This window comes from Mesoplodon bidens (genome assembly GCF_964165515.1).
Source record: "Mesoplodon bidens genome assembly, chromosome: 10".
NCBI classification, from domain to species: Eukaryota; Metazoa; Chordata; class Mammalia; order Artiodactyla; family Ziphiidae; genus Mesoplodon; species Mesoplodon bidens.
Window position 1 is genome coordinate 19,239,224 of NC_138172.1, and position 21,148 is coordinate 19,260,371.

The following is a 21,148-nucleotide window of genomic DNA, read 5'->3' on the forward strand; positions in this document are numbered from 1 at the left end:
AGCAGACATGCCACAAATGTTTACTGAAAGTGGAATAAACGCTTAACATTTACTGCATGTTTACTGTATTCCAGGCACTTGATGTGTACGTTTTCTCATTTAATCCTAATGACATGTCAAGAGGTGGGGACTATGAGGATGCCCATTTCTTAGATGTGGAGACAGAGGTGCAGAGGGATAAGAAGCTTTCCAGGTTTGGGGAGAACTGGCTTTTGACTCAGGTGCTCTGACTTCAGAGACCCTGTGTTTCATACTGTGCGGAGCACCCCTTGTGGGCCAGGCCTCGTGTGCAGAATTGCCACCGTTTAGACAAGCAGTAGAAATACCTCCTGGGGACCACTTGCCATTCCCCTGCCACGTTCTGTCTTTATTGAGTGAAGCTTCCCTTTCCACACTGATCTGATAGCAGTAAGTGGAGTGAACTTAGGAAAGGCTGGCTGACCACCGAGTCCCTGGCACTAGCTATAGCTCTGCGGCTGTGTCACCTTGTACAGCGGCCCTGAACCTCAGTCAAAGGAGGAGACTGAGTGCGGATCCCTGCCTTCCCTTCCAGCTCCAACATTCTACTGTTCCTGTGACTCCCAGGGAGCCGGATGTGAGTGGAAGACAGAGGACCAGTTGTTCCTAGGCAACCAGTACCCACCTCACCCATGTTGCCATGGTGATGATGAAAGTCTGGCCGATGGGATTACCAGCTCCTGTTAATTGCATATGAACGCTGAAGGTCTCCGTCTCTTTCTTGCTTGCTCTCTCCATCTTACTTTCTTGTTCTTCTAGGAACTGTGGAGAGATCTCCTCTCCTCCATCTGCCGTGTCCCTGAGGCAGCCACAGTGCAATGGAAAGCAACTAGAAATGGAGACTGGCTGTGCCTCTGAGTAGCTGTGTGACCTTGGGCAGGTTACTCGGCTTCTCTGGGCCTCCATTTACCCATTTGGAAAATGAAGGTGTTGGAGTAGTGGTCCCTGTCTAAGGTCCTTCCCGGCTCTCAAATCCTTTTTGATGCCTAGGGAGCATGTCAGGGGAGCAGACCACACTGTTACTAGGCAACCAGCAGGCACCCTGCCCAAGTTGCCTTGGTGACTGGATGCTGGAAGGGAGGGGCGTAGCTGCTGCAGCTCACTGCTTAATTATTTATGAGTGCCTCAAGTCTTTTTTGTTGCTTTCATTGCTAGGGGCTGTGGGGTCACCTTCTCTTCCTCCCTCCTGCCGCCCCAAGCTGTCTGAGTTGCGTGTTACGCAGTGGGAGAGCACATTGGCCTGGAACTCAAGCTACCCACGTTCTAGTCCTGCCTGTGTTATTTCCTAGAGCTGTGGCCTCGGGTAAGTCACCTCACCTCTCTGGGCCTCAGTTTCTCCATTTGTAATATGATGGGTGTGCGTAGGTAATCTCCAGGTTCCCTTTCTACCCTGAAATTATTGGAATTCCTGCTGCCCAGTTGCAAAGTGGGAAAAGATGAGGGGAATTTTCCTCGTTTATTATCTTCTAAGGATGATTCTGAAGAGTGATAACAAGAGTTAAGTCTCTTACACATTTCAGACAGGAAGGGAGCGAAAGTAATGCCCATTGTTCCCTCCTTGCTTCTCACCTTAGTCATGTTGCCTGACTTCTTTTATTAACCTTAAAGTGATTTAAATTGTATACTTTTTGTATATCACCTGCTTCCAAAATAGATTTGAGGGGTTCACGGTATAAGATGCACACGTGCAATTGGATCATTAACATAAAAATAGGAATATATTAACATAAAAATAGTGATGCTTTTTCATTGGTTAATACTGATGTTGTGATTGAACAGCAGGTGTAATTTCGAGCATCCTGGAAGCCAAAGCAAAAAGAGAGGGAGGTACATAATTGACATTCAATAAAGACAAATTGCCAGACTGTTCCTAGTTCTAAATTCTGAAAGTGATTTATCATGTGGTGCATACTCTCTTTTAGAAACTGCAGATAAAACTTTCAAAATATTCCTTTCTTGCCGAGAGTATTGTCACAGAACATAAGGAAGAAGCTAAACTTGGCAGTTTGACTAGTTCTAATCAACAGAAAGCAAAAACTCCCTTTCTACCAATGCCTTAGAATTTTATATAAAGATTAAAGGTGTCACTAAGTAAATACAAAATTTCAGAATCAGCCATTATTTATAAATCAATTATATATAAATGTATGTAACCATTTGCATGGTAATTTAGCAATTTTAGACACAGGCAAAAATTCTTCAAACTTATTCTGAAATAAACTTGTGCAGATGAGGAAAGACATTAAATATAAAAATGCTTATGGTAGCATTATTTATCAAAGAAAAGGACTGCAAACCAAATAAATCTTGAGGGCTTGTGAATTAAATTACTTCTTTAGAATGGATTACTTTGCAGTCCTTAAAATGAAGTAGATTTATATGTTTTGATATGAAAGTCTTCAAATATATAATGTCAATTAAGGTAAGGAGGTGCGGCAGTGGTATAAAATGCTTCTATTTCTTTATAAAAGATAGAGGTAGGTATACAATTTATATTTGTAGATATATGCCTTTACAGGCATACTTGGATTTTTCCGGAAGGAAACTGTTAACAGTGGTTTCCTCTGGGCAAGAAGGCTGACAGCCTTGGGAGGGAAGGAGACTTACTATTCATTTTCTTATTTTGACTGTGTGGACCTGTTAGTTTTCCAGTTAGAGAGGTAGTAGAGACTGGCAGTTAGAAGCCTAGACTCTGGAGCCTGAATACGTATGTTCCAGTCCTGGCTCTCTCACTAACTGGGTGACCTTGGGGTTAATTTAACTTCTCCACTTCTCATCTCTTAAATGTGCTAATAATAGTATCTTCCTCATTGGATTTTGTGAGGATTAAATGAGTTAATGAGGATAAAGTGCTCAGAATAGCTTAAACACTGCCATATATGCATTTTCTGGAAAAAATAAAAGGAGAAATTAACCCACCCCCAAAATGCATCTAACCGAAAGCGCCCCTTGCATCTCAGAGGTGCAAGGGCCTTTAAATATGTCACTGCTTCCAGCATCATACGTTGTATAAAAATTATGTTCGAAGCAGGGATAGCAAAGCAGCGGTTTTGTTTTCATTGTGGTCATTTTATCAGAACTTGAATACCTTTTAGGGAAGGCACCTACCCTGGGATTCATAACAGGTGTTTACAATGCCTGTGAAACCCCCGAACCCATCTAGTTTTGTAGCTCCTCTTCTAGTCCATCCCAGAGATGCTCAGGCTAAGGGCGGAATGTATGCTAGGCCACGGAGAAAATCTTTGAGGAGACAGAACTCTACATCCACAGCTGGTAAAGGCCAGGGAGGCACTATCCAGAAATTTCAAGCTTGAGGAGGGTGTCCATGTCCATGCCAGTTATGGCATGTGTGTTCACATGCCCTCATACGTCTCCTTTTCTTTTGAAAGAGAGAATGATAGACACTTGCCAAGGGGCGGTGCTAGGAGGCTCAGGAATCTTTAATGGCCATAGGGGCTTCCTCTGTAGTCAAAGGTGCAGAAAGCGGAGGGCTGGCTTCCTGATGCCCAGTTTCCTCCTCCTTCCTTGTGGGTGCTTTGGGGCAAGTGTGGAGACCTTGGGCTGATTTTGGGCACCCTCATTCAAAGTTGGTCACACTCTGGGCACCTCGTGGCCCCTTCAACTCAGCTGAGTTAGGAAACATGCAAAACTGACCTGGAACAACTTCATCCCCCGGTCAGTGGTCCTGGTTCTGTCTGTCTGACCCTTTCTTTCTGCACTCTTGGGCACTCCAGTCTCTATTCATTGGGCCAGCGGTTCCCCGGGCATCTGTCTCTCACATCCAACTGTGCTTCCATCTGCCCTTCCATCCCTCCACCCCTCCTCCAACCATCTGCCAGCTTGCCCACCCATCCTTCAGACTGCTGGTATGTCTATCCACCCCTCCTCCCCTCCCACCATGTGGGTCTGAGACTCCATCCACTGGACCATCCATCCATCCCTCCCTCCATCTCTCTGTAGCCCACCCATACATCTTGCTCACCTCTGGATGCAGAACCCACCGCTTGACCCTTCCTCTGTTCCTCCCACCCCTGTAGCCTGGAATCCGTCCCCGCCGCTGCCCTGCCCTCCCCCAGACCCGCGAGTCCGTCAGTCACCGCACGCTGGGTCGGTGCCTGCGCCGAATCGGCCCCCGACTCGCGTGGGCCATGCTTTTGTTCGGCGGCCCCAGGCGGGCCGGGCCCGGGCGGCCCGGCGGCGCGGCTTCCAGGCCGGGCGGGCGAAGGGCCGGGCCGGGGCGGGGCGCGCGCGGGGCGGGGCGGGGCGGCCGCGGCGGGGCGGGCGGGGGCCTGGGTGACTCAGCCGCCGCTCGCCCCGCGGTCCGTGCGTCCGCCGGCCTCGCAGGCGGGGCGGAGAAAATGGCGTTGCCCCCGGCCGCCGCGCCCCCCGCCGGGGCCCGGGCACCGCCGGTGCCCCGCGCCGCCGCCGCCGCCGCCGCCACCGCCACCGCGCCGCCGCTGGGCCTGCAGCAGCTCTCGGAGCTGCGGCCCGAGCCGGGTGGGGTCCCGCTGCACTCGCCCTGGACCTTCTGGCTCGACAGGTGAGGGGGTCGCGGGGCTCGCCACCGCCGCCGTGCGCCCGCCGGGCCTGCGCCGCCGCTTTGTCTTGGGGCCCGCCTCTCACAACCCGGGCCGTGTGCGCTCGGGCGGCCCGGCCCCCAGCCCCGGGCCCCGGGCGCTGGCCCCGCCGCGCGAGCTCGCGCAGAGCCGGCTCGGAAGCCGAGGGTTTGGGGCCGGCGCGAGCGGCTGTCGGGCGGCCTCGCCTCACGGCCGGGCGAGAAAACACGCAGTCGCCAAAGTTTCGGCAGCACTTTTCCTCTTTCTTTCCTTCCGAAGAAGAAACGCCGGCGGGCGGGTATCCTGGCTGGGCAGTGGGAGATGCCGGGCCTCGCGGGGGTGATCCGTCCTCGCTGTACAGTGGGGCGAGTGATGCTGTCCTGGTCACCCGCCACGGGGCTCTTGGGGGAACTCGGGACACGACCCTCGCCGTGACAGCGCTCGGGAATGTCGACCAGCCCCCTGGGAAGTGTGCGGAGATGGTATTACTGTGGCACAGCGGGCGCCTACCCCCGCCCACCGATGCTGCCTTTGAATTCTTTCTCATCCACTGGGCAGCTCTTTCTTGAGCACTTACTGTGGACCCACACGCCTGCTAGGCGCTGGGGATTCAGTGGTGAGCCATGCCTCACCTTGTTGGTAAAGTGGGAACAATTACAGCTTTCTCAGGGGACGGCTCCGGTACCTTCTCAGAACTGCCTACATGACTGCCGCACCTAAGTTAGCACCCCTCCTCCCTCCCTTCACTCACGTCCTCCCTGGTTTTCTTCATAAAGTTCATAATGCTACCGAGTTGTGTTGTGTAGGAAACTGTTTATTTTTCCATCTGTCTCAATCCCTCAACATTTCCCCCTCTGTTATGGGCCAGTGAGCAGGAACTTGTGCCTGGCACCTAGTAGGAGCGCAAGAAAATTTTGACAGATGAATAAATGGATGAATTGCAAAGTCCCTTCGTAGTATCCGTCACCCAGCCGGTGCCCAAGGATGACACTTCAAGGTTGTCCCAAGAGCTTATGGAAGTTTTGATGACACTGTATCTCTATGGTTAAGTGTTAGGGAGGCATGGATGTGTCAGTTTTCTGTGAAATTTACTCAGTAGATGCAAATCTGGTTTTTAAAAGCCTTGTGTAAAATACCTGCAAGATTTTAAAAAGTGATATTCATCTTTTCTTAGGGAGACAAGCTCATTCCTTTCTTCCTGTTGGAATTAGCACCCGTCTACAAGAACTGACACTTGGCGTCATTGTCTTTTCTGGGGACACAGAGAAGTTGGGGGGTGGGTAAGATACAGTGAGTCTGCTTTTTTTTTTATTTTAGTATTTTCACTTTCGTTATGAGATGCTAAGAGAGCGTTTTACTGTCAAAACAAGAATGGTTTTGACAAATGTAGCAGAATGAAATCATGTGCGTCTTTGTTTTCCAAGGTGTGTTGTAATTGCTGTTACCTGGTATCTGTTTTCAAGGTGTTAAATCTGGACCTCTGGACCATTGGATACTGGTGGGCTGCTGGAAACAGTATCAAGAGAGTGTGTTTATAAACAGGTCAAAAATTAGTCTCCTTACAGGCACAACATTTTTAAGAATGGTCTAAGATACTAATACTATATAGCAACACAACTTTTAAAGACTATCTGGTACCTTTTTTTTTTTGGAAGCATAGTTGATGTACAGTATTATGTAAGTTACACGGTGTACAATATAGTGATTCATAATTTTTAAAGGTTATACCTCATTTATAGTTATTATAAAATATTGACTCTATTCCCTGTGTTGTAAATATATCTTTGTAGCTTAACACAACTTTTAAAGAATATCTAATATCTTTTAAGTTAAGACCACGGTAACTCCAGTGAAGACAGACTATAGCTTTTCTACTGTGTGTTTGCACATTTTTGTTCTCTGAAAGCCAGTAATCAAATGAAACACGTTACTGCCACCATGTCCAAATCTTCAACAGAAGTGGCTGTATTAATTTAGAAATAATATTTAGTTCCAGCATTGCGCATATGAATTCATTTTGCCTGATCAGTCATCCCATAGCTACTATTGAACTTTCTCCACTTCTCTGGAGATGCAGGGTGCCCCTGTTTTCCTCGGGGTTGTGAACACATTGTGTTCTAGAGGTTCCCTTGTATCTTCCCCCCCCCACCACCCAGAGAAACAAGATTGTAGAGAGGGTGGTAAGGCTCTCAGGAGAGCCCTCCAAGGGCAGCCTTCACCTCAGGTAGCTGATGTCTGCCGCCGATGACGTCAGTCTCGAGACCCACACCATCCAAAGGTCTCCTGCTACTTGAAAGTCTTTGGCACCTACCTCTTGGCCTGTCCTACCTTCCAGCCTACTCTGTGACGATGAACAAATGTTCTAGCCTCACTGTGCCTCACTTGCATGGTTTGTGAAATGGGGATAAATAATCAATCATAGGATATTCTGAGGGCTACATGAGCGCTGTGAATGTAAAACACGTAAAACACCAACAAGTGTCCTAGCATAGAATACGTGTTCAGTAAATGCTAACTACTAAAATTATTATCCAGTGCTCCCTCATTACCACCCATTCGCCCATCAGTGGTTCCCCAAAGCAACTTATCTGAATTCAGGGTTAGGAAGCCAGCATCCTAATTTATTCCCGTCATGGATGAATTTGAGAGGCCCCCAGTAGAGTTACGTGCAGTTTCAGTAGTAAACTCCAGTAAGTCTTTGTTTTTTTGTTTTTTAATTAGACTTTATGGCTAAGGATTCAAACATTTGGGGGATAATTTTGGCTGGGGGTATAGGATGAAGAGTTTTCCTCCCCTTTTCTGGCTATGGAAAACTCGGACCCGTCTTGATTCTTGGAAGCCACTCTTGGTTGTGTGCCTCTGACTGCTTTGTTTTCATCTCATGGTGACCCCCCTTCTCCTCTTAAGTTTTATCCATGGGCTCAGTGCTCAGGCCTCTTCTCTTGTTCCCATCCACACCAGTGATCTCATCCAGTCACAAGGCTTTCAGCTCCGTCTGTACACTGGTGATTCCCAAAACCTTACACTCACGCATCCAGCTCCTCCTCTCTGTCTCCATGTGGATGTCTAATACACGTCCTTACTCAACACGTGCCAAACCACTTCCCCGGCTGCCCTCCCCATCTTGTCTCCTTCGTCTGTGTCATCTCAGACCAGAGCAGTTAACAGCAACCCCATCCTTCCAGTTGTTCATCCCCCCCAAATCTTGGAGTCGTCTGTGATTCTCCTCCTCTTCCTCCTTACCTCCCCCCCTTTTCTATCCCCTTCCCCATCCTTGTTCCTCCTGCTACATCCGTTAACAACAAATGCTATTGATTCTACCCTCAGAATGCATCTAGCATCCAATGTATTCTCACCACCTGCATCCCAGACCCTGGACCACACCACGTCTGTCACCTGGGTGAAGGCAAGAGCATCCTCACTGCTCTCGTTGCTTCTGCTCTTGCCCCATACAGTTCATTCCCATCACAGCAGCCAAAGCGGTCCCTTTAAATACCACAGTTCAAACATGTCACTTCTCTGCTCCCGGGTCCTCTCCGAGCAAAAGCCAGAGTGCTTTCCATGGCCCGTGAGACTCTGCAGCATTTCCTGCCCCCGCCTGGTACACCTTTCTCCTGCTGTCTGTCTGTCACTCTCCCTACTGCACGTGCCCTTCTGGCTTGCTGGACCCCTTGCTCTTTCTCCATCATCCTAAGCATGGCCCTTTGCCACTGGGGGTCCTTCCTCCTGGGATGCTCTTCCGTCAGTCATCTGCTAGGTCTGCGCTTCCCTTACTTCCAGTCTCTGCTCCAATGTCATCTTCTCAGCGAGACCTTCCCTGACCATTGGTACAAAATGACCCGCATCTCCTGACACATTCCCCGAGGCCCTGCTCCTGCTTTACTGCCTCTGTAGGGTTAGCGCTGGTCGTCTGTCTTCTCTCCCCAGAATGTCCACTTCCCAGGGTTCTTTTCCCCACCACTTTGTCCTCAGCTCAGCTCAGAGCCTAGGACAGCTCAGCCCACACTAAATATTTAGGGGGCTCTTGAATTCTACCCACAGTGACTTTCCCTTCTCCTGTGGCGGCTGATGTTACTCTAATTATCAGTTGCAAATCTGCATCCTAGTCCTGACCTCTCTCCTGAGTTCTGGACACGCACGACCTACCCTGTTATGGTCAACACCACAACCATCCTACCTGGAATCCCCTTCTGTCTCACGTACCCTTCCCCATCCAGTTCTGTACTTGACGTTGCTCCAAGGCTAAGCCATCCTGTCCTCTCCATGTCCCTCCCTCTGCACATCCTGGGCCCCTCCAGCCGCAGTCACACGCTATAGCGTCCTGCTCCCAAGCTTGTCTCTCCCCAAGCCTCCCCGACCTGGGCTCACAGCTTAGCCTTCTAAAGCACGCCTGGTCTCGTTGTTCCAAAACCCCCCTGCCCCTCTCCTCTGTCACGGCAGTGGATTTTTTTTTTTTAACATCTTTATTGGAGTATAATTGCTTTACAATGGTGTGTTAGTTTCTGCTTTATAACAAAGTGAATCAGTTATACATATACATATGTCCCCATATCTCTTCCCTCTTGCGTCTCCCTCCCTCCCACCCTCCCTATCCCACCCCTCTAGGTGGTCACAAAGCACCGAGGACAGCAGTGGATTTTGACTCTGTGTCTCTCACCCCCTAAGGGTGCCTCTGTTGTGGGGAGGTGTGCTCCAGCCAGATGGAATTGTGGGTCTGCAGCCCTACCTTTACCAGCAGCTCTGATTGACTTTTGTAGTAGAAACTTCTGTATTGCTCTTTTTAATGTGAAACCCACCTCCTTTTCAGCTTCATCACCTGTGTCTCCCCAGCTCCATTATACCTCTCAGCCTGCCCATTCTCTCTGGCAACAACAGCAAACGCCTGGCCCTTCTGCTGGGTAAACCATGGACTTGCCAGCCTCTGAGATTTGTCTTGTGAAGTTCCTTCTGCTTGGGTCGCTCTCCTCCCCTTCGTCTGCCTAAAAAGCTGCCACACATCCTTCGAGGCCTTCTTGAGTTGCCACCTCTGTAATTGTCCTTCAGAGCACTTGGCCCAGTCGTGATTAAGTCCACCTCCTTTGTGGTCCTGCCGCATTTTTATAGCCTGTATTTGTATTAAGGATCGTTAATTCCTCCTCCGTCCCTCGCTCGTGACCACGAGACACAGAACTGCCTCGTGTCTGCTCCCGAGTGCGCCTTAGTGTGCAGAGTAGGTACCTAGCGAGTATTCGTGCTCTTGTGTTTTGAATCGCAAAGGTGGGCCCTCACTACATCGCCCACTGACCCCACTCCATCAAGACGTAGCTCCGCCCAGTCAGCGTTAAAAAATACAGGTTCCCGTCCCTGCCCCAGACCTGCACCATCAGACCTCTGGGGTAGAATGTGCATTTGTAACAAATGCCTCAGGTGCCAGAACTTCACAGTTACTGCTCTGCTTGTTGATGAGATTACCTGAACCTATTAGTCGCCAGTCACTGTTGTAGGTGCTGAGAGTGCAAAGATGACAACATGGGCCTGGGCCTCCCAGGAGGTTACACACTATCTGCTTCAGTGGCATGAGGGAAGAGTTCAGCCAGGTACTGAAATCTAGAGGGACCCGCCTTCCAGGGTGGAGTACGTTCAAGCGTGTTCCAATGGTGTCTCCATAAGAACATGTCTCATGGAGCCGGGGTGGGACCAGGCTTGACAGAGAGGATCCGCAAATCATCCTTGTTCATCCCAGAGCGGCCTACTGGGTCTAGGTGAGGACAGGGGGCTGCATGGAAGGCCGTAGGTGACAGGGAGAAAGTGGCTGGAGTTTTGACTTTTCCTATCCTTTTTCCCCATTCTTGCCTTTCTGAACCCACAAGCTCTCTTAATGGCCAGGATTTTATTTTCTGTAAGAGGCAAAGGGGTTCTGGGTACTTCAGGCAAGGAAAGGCCCTGACCTAGGGGATCACAGCCTGTCCAGCTGTGGGTCAGTAGCTGCTTCCTACAGACAGGCCTAAAGGCCCTACACATCCTCACTCAGAAAGCTTACTAGTCCTTACCTGGTACTAGCTTCTGGAAAATATGTTTTCCTGCTTTCAGACTTACAGATGCCATTTCCTTGTTTCCAAGCCTAAGCCAGCTGGCAAGACGTCAGGGACCTGGCCCTTCTTAGTTCCGTCGTCAGCTCCGGAACACTGTTACACCTCTCTTTCACCCAGCCTCCGTGTACTAAAGGATTAATTAGATATCGAGATGAAAAGAGTCCCAGTTGCTACCGGCAAGGAGCTCATAGGCTAGGAGTGACAATAGACAAGAGAAGGGGAAAAAAAATCAAAATCAAATAAACCTGCAAAAATACAGCATTTAGATAGTTTCAATAGATGCACTATTAAATGTTATTAATAGGCCCTGGCCCGTTTTTGCAGGTGACCCCTTCTCAAACAGGAAGCTGGGGTAGCCACAAGCCACAGATCTATTTAAAAGTGATTAAAATGAAATCATCTTTAATGGAGTGAATGACATACAAGGGACCTGGGCTTGTGCAGATTTTCTTTCTGGCAGCTGAGCCTGATGTTAGTCAATCCAACAAGACGACGGGCTTTTAGGAGACATATCCCTGGCTTTCAAATTTTCCCCGTTTAGGTTATTCTCTTGGCTGAAATGAACTGATCTCTCATATAAGGTGAAGTCATCATTCGTTTTTTCACCAAACGTTTATTGTGTGCATGTGCCCTGGGCGTGTCTATCCATAACTTGGCTATCCTGTAACGTGTGTAAAGTTTTAAACATTTTTTTCCACTTTAACCTATTAATGTTCACAGCTGTTTACTTCATTGCACTGGGCACTAGACTGGAGCTGTACATAATTATCCACAGAATCCTCACAATATTGAAGTAGGCTGTAGCAGCAACATTTTACACATGAGACAGCTGAGGCGCGGACAGGTAACTTGCCTGAGGTCACACAGCTAACGTAGAACAGAAACGGGATTTGGAGTAAAGACTGTGACCCCGAGCACTGGCATCCCTCACCCCACTGAACACTGCTTCCCTGTGCATATGAACAGCGAATGGGACACAGTTCTCCCATATTTCATATCCTCAAATATGGGAGCTGGGCAGGACTTGAGAGGTCATCTGGACCTGCCACTGAATTTCTCAAATAAGGAAACTAGGGGCCAGTGTCACAGGAGATAATTAAGCCAAGGACTCCCTGCTTTAAAATTGACAGAGAAAAACAAGAGAGCCCCACCTAAGACCCACGTTTAAGGGCCTTTATAGGATTGTCCTTCACATTTAATTATGACCCCGTCTTAATCATCTCTTTGGGCGATGAAAAAAATGCATCTGTGAAAATGATGATTTTTTTACATTTTTCTGATGATGCTGTCTATATTCCATTAGCTCTTATTTCCCATTTCTTATGGTGATTTGCTTTACGTGATATAAATCAACAAACCTCAAACTTTAATGTATAGACAAATCACCTGGGATTCAGCAGGTGTCAGGTGCGGCCTGGAGACTCCGCAGCTCTAACAAGCTCCCGGGTAATGCTGCTGGTTGATGGACTGTAAGTGGCAGGGATGTGGGCAGGGTTTGGGGAAACCTTTTCAGCTTCTTTCCTTTGTAGGAAGCATCTCCAGAAATCCAGGTCCCTGGTAAGTGGTGCTGTGGTCTGCTAAGAGCTAGCCAAGGAATGGTTAAGATAATTTCTGAGGTACTGACAAAGGCATCTGTCCCCGTGAATTTTATTCCTGAGCTCAGCCTGCAGCAACGAGGTGGGGTTTAATGGAGAAGGCACGTTTGGACTGCTGCAAAGTCAGGGTTCAGGGTTGCAAGGTGCAAAAGAGCTGAGAATGTAGTTGGTGCCGCGTTGTGTTCGCAGCACCAAGCAGGGTAGGGGTCCTGCTGGAAGTGATTAGTTCAGGCTCTTGACAAAGAGCCAGGTTGCCAGGGACCCTTGGTTCAAGTACCAACTCTCCTGTTAGCCAACTGTGAGCCTTTGGGCAAGTCGCCACCCTCAGACTTAGTTTGCTTATCTGCAGAGTGGGGTTGCAACCGTTATTTACCTCACGGTGTTTAATTAGTGATGCATGCATGTAGCACACGACATGTGGTCTTTTCACCTACTGGGAGCACAGTGAGTATCTCTTGAATAAGAGAGAGGATAAAAATGCTTTGAAGCATCTCAGACTCAAATTGAACTAAATGAGTTCTGTCTTGGGAAGATTCTCAGGAACCTGCTTTAATGAATGGATAAAGATGATTTGCAAATAACACATTGAATTATTGCATGTAAATGGTGGTTATGTGCCTGGAAACCATTTACGTTGAATAGTTGGTCCAACTTATTGAACTTCCTGCCTTCTTCTAATTCCCCAAGTGAAAAGGGATTTTAATCAGTTTTACGTAGAGAATCTTAAGATGCATTTGCTCTAATTCCGTGATTAAGTTGAAGACACACAGGGGCAATATAAAGCTGGACTTGGGGATTTTGTAACATTAAGAGTTCCCCTGACATCTTACACTAATCATCTACTTGGCAGGCCTCGGAGGATCCCTTCCCACTCCTGCCTTAACCATAACAGCTTCCGGATTCGCCAGGTCCAAGTGGAAGCAGCTCCTGGAAGCTGTGGCCTTAAGCCCAGAGAGACTGGCACCGGGTGGGCTTTCTTTCCTGAGGATGGACCCAGGAGTTTCTCAGCTCGGTGTCACTCTCACAGGCTTCTTGGGATTTTTGCCCTCGGTCCCACAGAGTAGAAAATGTGCTCGGTGTCTCTTAGTTGTGACGGCTTCCCCCTCTGTTCCTCTTCTCTTGCTGCTGCCGCTGGGGACAACAGCCACTGTCGCCTATTAGATGCCAGTTGCTGTGTAAATACTTTACGCGCCTTAGCTCTTGCAGTCTAAGTAGCAGTGTAAGTAGGTGTAGAGACCACTCTCAGAAAGGGGAAGCGAGGGTCAGGGGAGTCAGGCTTGTCACACAGCGGGTGGCTGGCGGAGCTGGAACTCAGTTCTGTCGATTTCAAAGACCATCCTCTCAAGCCCTCTGCTTTCCTGCCTTCCTGCCACAGCCCAGCTTGGCTTTTGTTTGGTAAGCTGTCTTCCTCTCATGTCCAGCCTCAGAAAATGCTGACCTGTAAATGCGTTCTTCCCGAATTGTGTTCCTTATATCACGTTCTGGGGTATCATCATTGCCAAGGGTTCTGGTGGCGTCTAACCCTGTCCTGCGTCTGTGCTTCTCCCCCCCAGCCCCTGCCTCCCAGCAGTGTGGCTAAATGGGTGGTGGTGGAGGAGAGGATGAGTGGCAAGGGCAGTGGGTGGGCCCAAGGATAGAGTAGTAACCTAAGAAGGGCTGAGAGGGGGATTTGGCGGAAGATGTGCCATCTGTGACCACCCGTGCTCACAGTGACTGCTTGGTGTTTTACTGAGAAGCGTCCTCATCCAACAGGAAGATCGTGGGCATCAGAGCCAGAGAGACCAGGGAAAGGACCCAGACCTGCTCCTCAAAAACAGGCTCACTGAGTTTGTTTCCTAGTCTGTAAATGGAGATAATGATACCAACCTGGCAAGCTGGCTGTAAGGATTAGAGATCTGTATGCAAACCCCTCTCATATAGTACGTGCTCAGTAAAAGGAAGCCACTGTTATATTACTATCATTAAATCAGAGGGGAAACTCCTAGTGGAACAACTCAAACTCCTTAACCTGATCCATCCAGGAGGCGTTCCTTGTTCCACTGCTGTGTTCTCAGCTCCAGCTGTGTACTGTGAGAGGGTGACATAGTATTCAAAGAATGTGAAAGTAGGTCCTGATTCCTTGCCTCTGCGATTGTCCACAGCTTTGGCCATACAGCCTTCCAGGAATGGACACGTTCAACGTTATATTACTGGTATATTCCTCCCTCAACTTCCTCTCACACTTCCTGCCTCCCAGGCCAACAAAGAGGAACCTAAACATTGTTTCTTTGCCTTCAGGAATGTGGGAAATTCAGAGAGGCAGGGGCGCCAGTTCTAGAGCATACACGTCCTGAGGACGAGGGCTTCGTCTCGAATGAGCACTGCCATCTCCTCGTCAGCTAAAAGAGGTGTGCAGTGAATCTTTGGTGGGTAAATAGACTACAGGTCTTCTTAGGCTGTTTGTTGCACGTATACGGCAGGGTTTCTCAGCACGGACTCTTGCCATTTTGGACCTGATCACCCTCTGTTGCGGGTGCCCTCCTGTCCAGCCCTGGCTTCTGCCCGCTCGATGCCAGCAGCACCCCTCAGGTGGCGATCACCGGAAACGTCTCTGGATATTGCCAGATGTCTTCTCCTCAGAGGCCCCATCACCTCTACCTAGGTGAGCACCCTTGGTCTGCAGAGAGAGGGTTTGGTTAGGGTTCTGTTGAGAGGTTTGGGTTTGTAACATGAAGGAAGTCAAAAGATTTTTTTAAAGATGTGAGAATGTACTGTATGTATGATACCAGTAAAAAAAAAAAAAAAAAAAAAAAGTCTCTTTCATTGAAATCCACTACACACACTTCCCTTCCAGTTGCTGCAACTATCTGTTAGAGGCACAGGGAAGAGAGGGTTGCCGGCTGCCTGCTGCCAGGGCTGCAGCTTTGCCAGCAGCTGCCCGCACTGCTACTTTAAGAAATAGTAACTGTAGATGGTACAGCTTCCAGTTCAACTTTGAATCAGCAAGTCCAGTACAGACTGACCTGTTTACAAGGCAGATCACGTACAAACCTCGGCTTGTTTTGCCTTTTGAAATTGATTTTGTGGATATGGCCCAGTTCTGTATGCTAAAGATGGCTGAGGTTCAGATTTGGCTTGCAGGAGAATGGCTTTCCTTGCGCTGGCCAAGCCAACCAACCATTCACTACTGTCAGAAGTGCCGACAGCATGTTTCTTATTTTGACACCTGGATATTCATAAAACTGTCCAGCATCTGGAAGGAACCTTGAAAATTAGAGAATCCAACCTCCTTCATTAAGAAATGAGGCAACTCATGGCACAGGGAGATCACCTCGGTGCTTGCGACCACCTAGAGGGGTGGGCTAAGGAGGGTGAGAGGGAGACACAAGAGGGAGGAGATATGGGGATTTATGTATATGTATAGCTGATTCACTTTGTTACGCAGCAGAAACTAACACAACACTGTAAAGCAATTGTGCTCCAATAAAGATGTTAAAAAAAAGAAATTAGGCAAGTCATTTTCCATAGAAGCTGACACATTTCCTTTCAAACACCAATACATCAGCATCCTAAGATGTTAAGCAGAATAGAGCTATTGTTGAGTGTGATCCTGTTGGTTTTAGTGAGGACCTTCTCTACCTTGATCTGATGGAAAGACTATTCGAAGAGCATAACGTGAACACAATCTTGTATTAAAAGTAGGATTCAGCAAAAACGGCAGCCTTGATGAGAACACACCAAGAGTCAATTATAAAACTCCATTAAAAAATGTAAGTGTGTAGGGGCTTCCCTGGTGGTGCAGTGGTTGAGAATGCACCTGCCAACGCAGGGGACACGGGTTCGAGCCCTGGTCTGGGAAGATCCCACATGCCGCGGAGCGACTTAGCCCGTGTGTCACAACTACTAAGCCTGCGCTCTAGAGCTCGCGAGCCACAACTACTGAACCCGCATGCCTAGAGCCTGCGCTCTGCAACAAGAGAAGCCACTCTGCAGCAAGAGAAGCCACCGCAATGAGAAGCCCACACACTGCAACGAAGAGTAGCCCCCTGCTCACCGCAACTAGAGAAAGCCTGCGCGCAGCAATGAAGACCCAACACAGCCAAAAATAAATGAATAAATGAATAAATAAATTTATTTTTTTTAAAAAGTAAGTTTGTATATGGCTTGACTGGACAGTTTAGCAGTGAGGGGTAAAGAGCAGGAAGTCTCAGGTCACCTGTATGCAAATCAGGTTTTTGTGGCCTGAGGCCACACCTTATCAAACCTGTAGGTACTGGGCTGCTCAGCTGTAAAATGGTAAGAAGTAATAATGACATCTGAATACGCAGGTTTGCGAGGATTCAGTGCTGTGATGAAGGTGACTTGCTGAGCACACAAGCAAGAATTCAGTCCATGCACGTCAGCCCCTGGCATTGTTGTCCTACAAAGCTCTGCCTCCTTGTTTCATGCTAGAACCCTTCTTGGACTCTGGAGAGTATAGAGGTTTCTTCAGAAACCTAGGACAGTGAAACTGAACAGACCTAAATGACTTCGTATAATTGTCTCCTGCACTAGAATATGAGTAAAAGACCAGAACGTGGAGACAGAGGCATTTAAAAAGAGGCATATAAAGCAAAGGTTTATCAGTGATATTTTTTTCTGGGTGAAATGGTGGTATTCTCATGTTGTATTTGCTTAAATTGACATCATGTTGTATGAGGTGAACACTCAAATTATACTCATGCTAAACCATCATAAATTGAATGGTAGCTTTAAAAATTAGTAAAAATTCGGGCTTCCCTGGTGGCGCAGTGGTTGAGAGTCCGCCTGCCGATGGAGGGGACGCAGGTTCGTGCCCCGGTCTGGGAGGATCCCACATGCCACAGAGCAGCTGGGCCCGTGAGCCATGGCCGCTGAGCCTGCGCGTCCGGAGCCTGTGCTCCGCACCCGGAGAGGCCACAACAGTGAGAGGCCCGCGTACCGCAAAAAAAAAAAATTAGTAAAAATTCAAAATACAGTTTTAAAAATGAAAAAATGCAACGGACATTTCCTACCTTTGGATCCTTATACCACCCCCTCCCCCAACCCCATAAGGGAAAGAACCCTGTCTATATTCTGCTATATGCTTTGGGCAGCCAGGGGTATATCTTCTGGGCATATTTGATGGAGAAGTCAGCTAAACTCTTCAAAGGAAGAAAAGTCAGTATTAGAATAAGTGCCAGTAGATTTTCATATAAAGGCAATAGACTGTTCATGTGAAAACCTACTCAGAAAAGGTTAAGGTTTGGGTTTGGTTTTTTTTAAGTTTTTTTCCCCAATCCTTTTGTAATTTAAACCCCCCAAACAGCATAAAACCTGTATCAAGTAGCAAATTAGTATTTATCTAAGTCAATACTGTGGTACCCCGGGCAGTCCAGATAGAGCGACGGATGCATCGTGGGTCAGATGTCACCATCACAGGTGCTGATCCAGCGCCTCGCTCTTCACGTTCTGCAGCACAGCTATTTGAGGCTTCGGGTCTGGCGGCGGAATGCAGTCGTGGTGGTTATCGTGGATTTGCGTTTGTCACACAGCGTCCGGCATGCTCATAATAACTAGAAAAGAGTTGTAAACCTGGTGCTTTGGGGAAGATCGATTTATCAGACTCCACCTGCTTAGCAGGGTCCCTTGTTTGCCTCCACACTGGTCCGTAATTACGCTTCCTTGTGACCTCCGGGCTAGGGAGCGGTGTTCAGAAATGCGTTTTTTATATCAGGTTCAACACCCAGGTCCATGATTCCGGGACTGTAGCCTGCAGAGCTCTGCCCCTGGTGCCTGATGCTTGCCCCACACCTGGGCCTAGCCCTCTGCTCCGCCATGCCCTCCACCTCTGAGCTGGCTCAGTTTTGCGCACATCTCTTGCCAGGAAGTTCACCATCTTGAGATCCCCTGGGGAATGTGTCTCGGAGGGTCAGTGGCTGGTAAAGAGCTTTCCTTTTACAGATTCCAGACCCGGGTGGGTCAGCTGTGGGCTGGTGCTTGCCCCTCACCGCCTGCCTCTTACTTCTTACAGCCAGACATGGGGCTGTCAAGCATTACTGGAGTTTTTCAACCTTAGGCCTGATGTAGCTGGACCCAACATTCCTGAGCAAGACCTGCTAATTCAGTACAGGGAGAAAGGAAGGGTAGCAAGGGTGGAGAGGCTTCACTTCTGCAGATGGATGACACCACGTCCTGTTACCCCCAAACCCAGGACATGGTGCTCGGTGAAGCCCGTCTCAGTGGATGGCTCTTCTGCTGAATAAGCTGGTAGGATGTTGCCATCTAGTGGAACATATGGCAAACTAAAGATTAATGTACTCTGACCGCAGGGGTTCAGCAGAGCTAATTAAATCAGCCAGAGAAAATAACTGAAAGTATTTTCTACAGGCAGCTGTTTTGGAAACACGTGCACATTCAAGTGAGGCGAAGGGTGACTTTTAGTAATCATGTTTTCTTAAAGTTGGCAGAAGGTCACCCAAGAGTTCATGAATATTTACCACCAAGGAACTAACAAATTTTTCAAACATATAACCAGGTCAAGACCCTGCATTGTCATTGTCATCTATACAACAGGCCCAGTTTCCTATCCAGAGTCCTAGGCCAAAAAGGCTTGGTTATCACATGGTTCTTTTTGTATTTTTTAAATTGTGATTTTAAGGTTTCCAATGTCTTTCTTACATTTCCAGTTTCCCTGTTAAACTTCCACAGGATAGATATGCTTATTTTTAGGAGACGCGAGCACCTGACTTGACAAAGGAGTTTCACATTTTAAATTCTAACTAGCATCCCAGAAGTGTCCGCTTCTGTGGTTTCAGACCTGATTTGTGTGAAGACCTGCAGACTTATATTACATCGTGGGATGTTGCATGAACACTGAAACATTTTCCTTGTTTCTTTGCTCTTTTGCTTCTGTTTGCTTAGATCCCTCCCTGGTGCCACAGCCGCTGAGTGTGCATCAAATCTGAAGAAAATCTACACAGTACAAACGGTACAGGTAAGATCAAGACACCTGCTGTTCGTGGGACAGTCAATCATCCAACCTGAGACCTGTGCTGTGCTGGCAACGCCCACCCGGGGCTGTACCCTGACCTCAGCTCTCATGTCCACTCTGGCAGAGCAGCCCTCAGCCACATCTACCCCAGAGGCCAGCTGAGCACATGCCCGAGTGGCCTGCTCCGCTCTTGGTGACGTGTGGAGGCTTATCGTCTCCCAGACCCTCGTGACTCTGGTGTGGTTTTGACGCTATCACTCTGTGCCCTCATTTAAGCACCAGCTTAGCCGCTCATTCTCTGGGCTCTGTTTGCCATCGGTGAGAGGCCCTGGCACCCACCTGCAAGCTTCCTGAAGATCACAGGGCAGGATAGTGTTGAGCCTGAAAGTGGAAGGTCTCGGACCCGTGTCCTACTCCACGTCCAAATTCCATCATCCTAAACTGGGCAGGCATCAGCCCTTTAATTTGTGTAAGACTGGTAGCACCTGCCTCCATGGGTGCGTATGAGGACTGAACGAGATGATTGATGTCTTTTTCAGGCTTAGCAGGAGACCTGATACATGGTAGGTTGTCAGCCAATGTAAGCTCTTAGATCTCTTAGTTCTTTCTCTACCCAACTCTTAGGATGAACATTAAAAAAAACAAACCAAAAAAAACAAACCTGGTTTATTTAGTTGATCACATTACTGTTTTCTTCCAAAGCAAATTCTATCAAGTTTCTCTCCCTCCTCTAGTTTAATACATTGTTGTACACATGATAAGCCTGTTAAGGCTGCTTCATACTTGCATTGACTATGTGTCCTGAATTTTCTAGAAGGGCCAGTTTTAAATTGTGTGTTCTGCCCTTAAATCTTTTGATGTCTTAGAAATTCCAATAGATCGGCGTCTCGTCGGCAGCCTCTCACTTGCACAGGAGTTGTGCCGAGATCTTTTTTCAGACACTTCTCCCAGTATCTGGTTCAGGAAATTGAGGACTCACGGTTAGGCAGCCCCAGGAATCTGATTGTAAAGTGCCTCATGTGGCCACAGAGGGCCCTAAGCCGGGTGTAAGGATGCAGTCCCTACCACAGGCTGTCTCTGAACTATTTGAGAAAATGACCTAAGCGTGTGGAGAGCAGAATAACAGTGCTGTTGTAAATAAGCAGTCAGTGCCAAGTACAAGCAGTGTCACAAGACAGCACGTGGGCCACCGTCCAGAGGGACAGATGCTCTCAGAGTCCAGGAAGGGGTCCCCTTCACTTCTCCCTGTGGTGACATTATGGACCTTGTTACCTCTTCCCAGCACCGCTGTGTAAACCTCAGAGCACTTGATTCCAAAGCCTGTCCTCATGTAGAAGTTCTTAGAGCCCACTGATTTTTTTTTTTTTTGAGGTCCTCATTACACTTCTGCCACGCTGTTGTGACATTGGATCCACATCACAGCTGTGCCTGGGTTTCCAGGAAGACATTGGTAAAGTTACACCGAGGGATTGGTTTGTTTCCCTGACCCTGTGTGATGACAACAGAGCATTGGTTGAGCCTTGGTATCTGGCAGCAAGTGACATAGGGTCTTCAGGGACCAATTTAAAGTACCCAGGCCGGCACATACTAGGAAATACCTTCTTAAGAACTTCATTGGGATATAATTTTTTCAGTAAACGCAGGTTTCTTAAGTGTAGAAGTTTGATAAATTTTGACAAAGATACGCGAACATGTAACTATCACCCGGATCCAGATTAAAAAATTCCATCCTGTCAGGAGGTTTTTCTTCATCCCCTTTTCCTACCATCCTTCTTTCCCGGAAGCAACCACTATTCACATTGCTGTCGCCGTGCATTGGTTTTGTCTTTTACTGAACCTCATATAAATGGAGTACTGTATTGTGCCTGGTTCCTTTCACTCCATACATGCTGAAGGATCAAATGAGTGAATGAGAAATTAATAAATGAACTACTTTCC

The 21,148-nt window shown here is 48.1% G+C and overlaps 1 protein-coding gene across 3 annotated transcripts in view; it reads left to right on the forward strand.

The window, feature by feature from the left end:
• Positions 1–1,304: 1,304 nt before the first annotated feature.
• EIF4E3 (eukaryotic translation initiation factor 4E family member 3) overlaps positions 1,305–21,148 on the forward strand; it is a 41,519-nt gene continuing 21,675 nt past the window's right edge. The window contains exons 1-2 of one of the 3 annotated variants that reach the window (XM_081246913.1): positions 1,305–1,321; positions 19,141–19,213. Coding sequence is in view for 1 of the 3 variants with exons in the window: in XM_081246911.1 (XP_081103037.1) it covers positions 4,377–4,558; positions 19,141–19,213 (255 nt within the window). In the remaining 2 variants the exon portion in view is untranslated. Of the gene's footprint in view, positions 1,322–4,347; positions 4,559–4,808; positions 4,873–19,140; positions 19,214–21,148 lie in introns of those variants that run through there. The other 2 variants (XM_081246911.1, XM_081246912.1) reach the window with 2 other exon arrangements.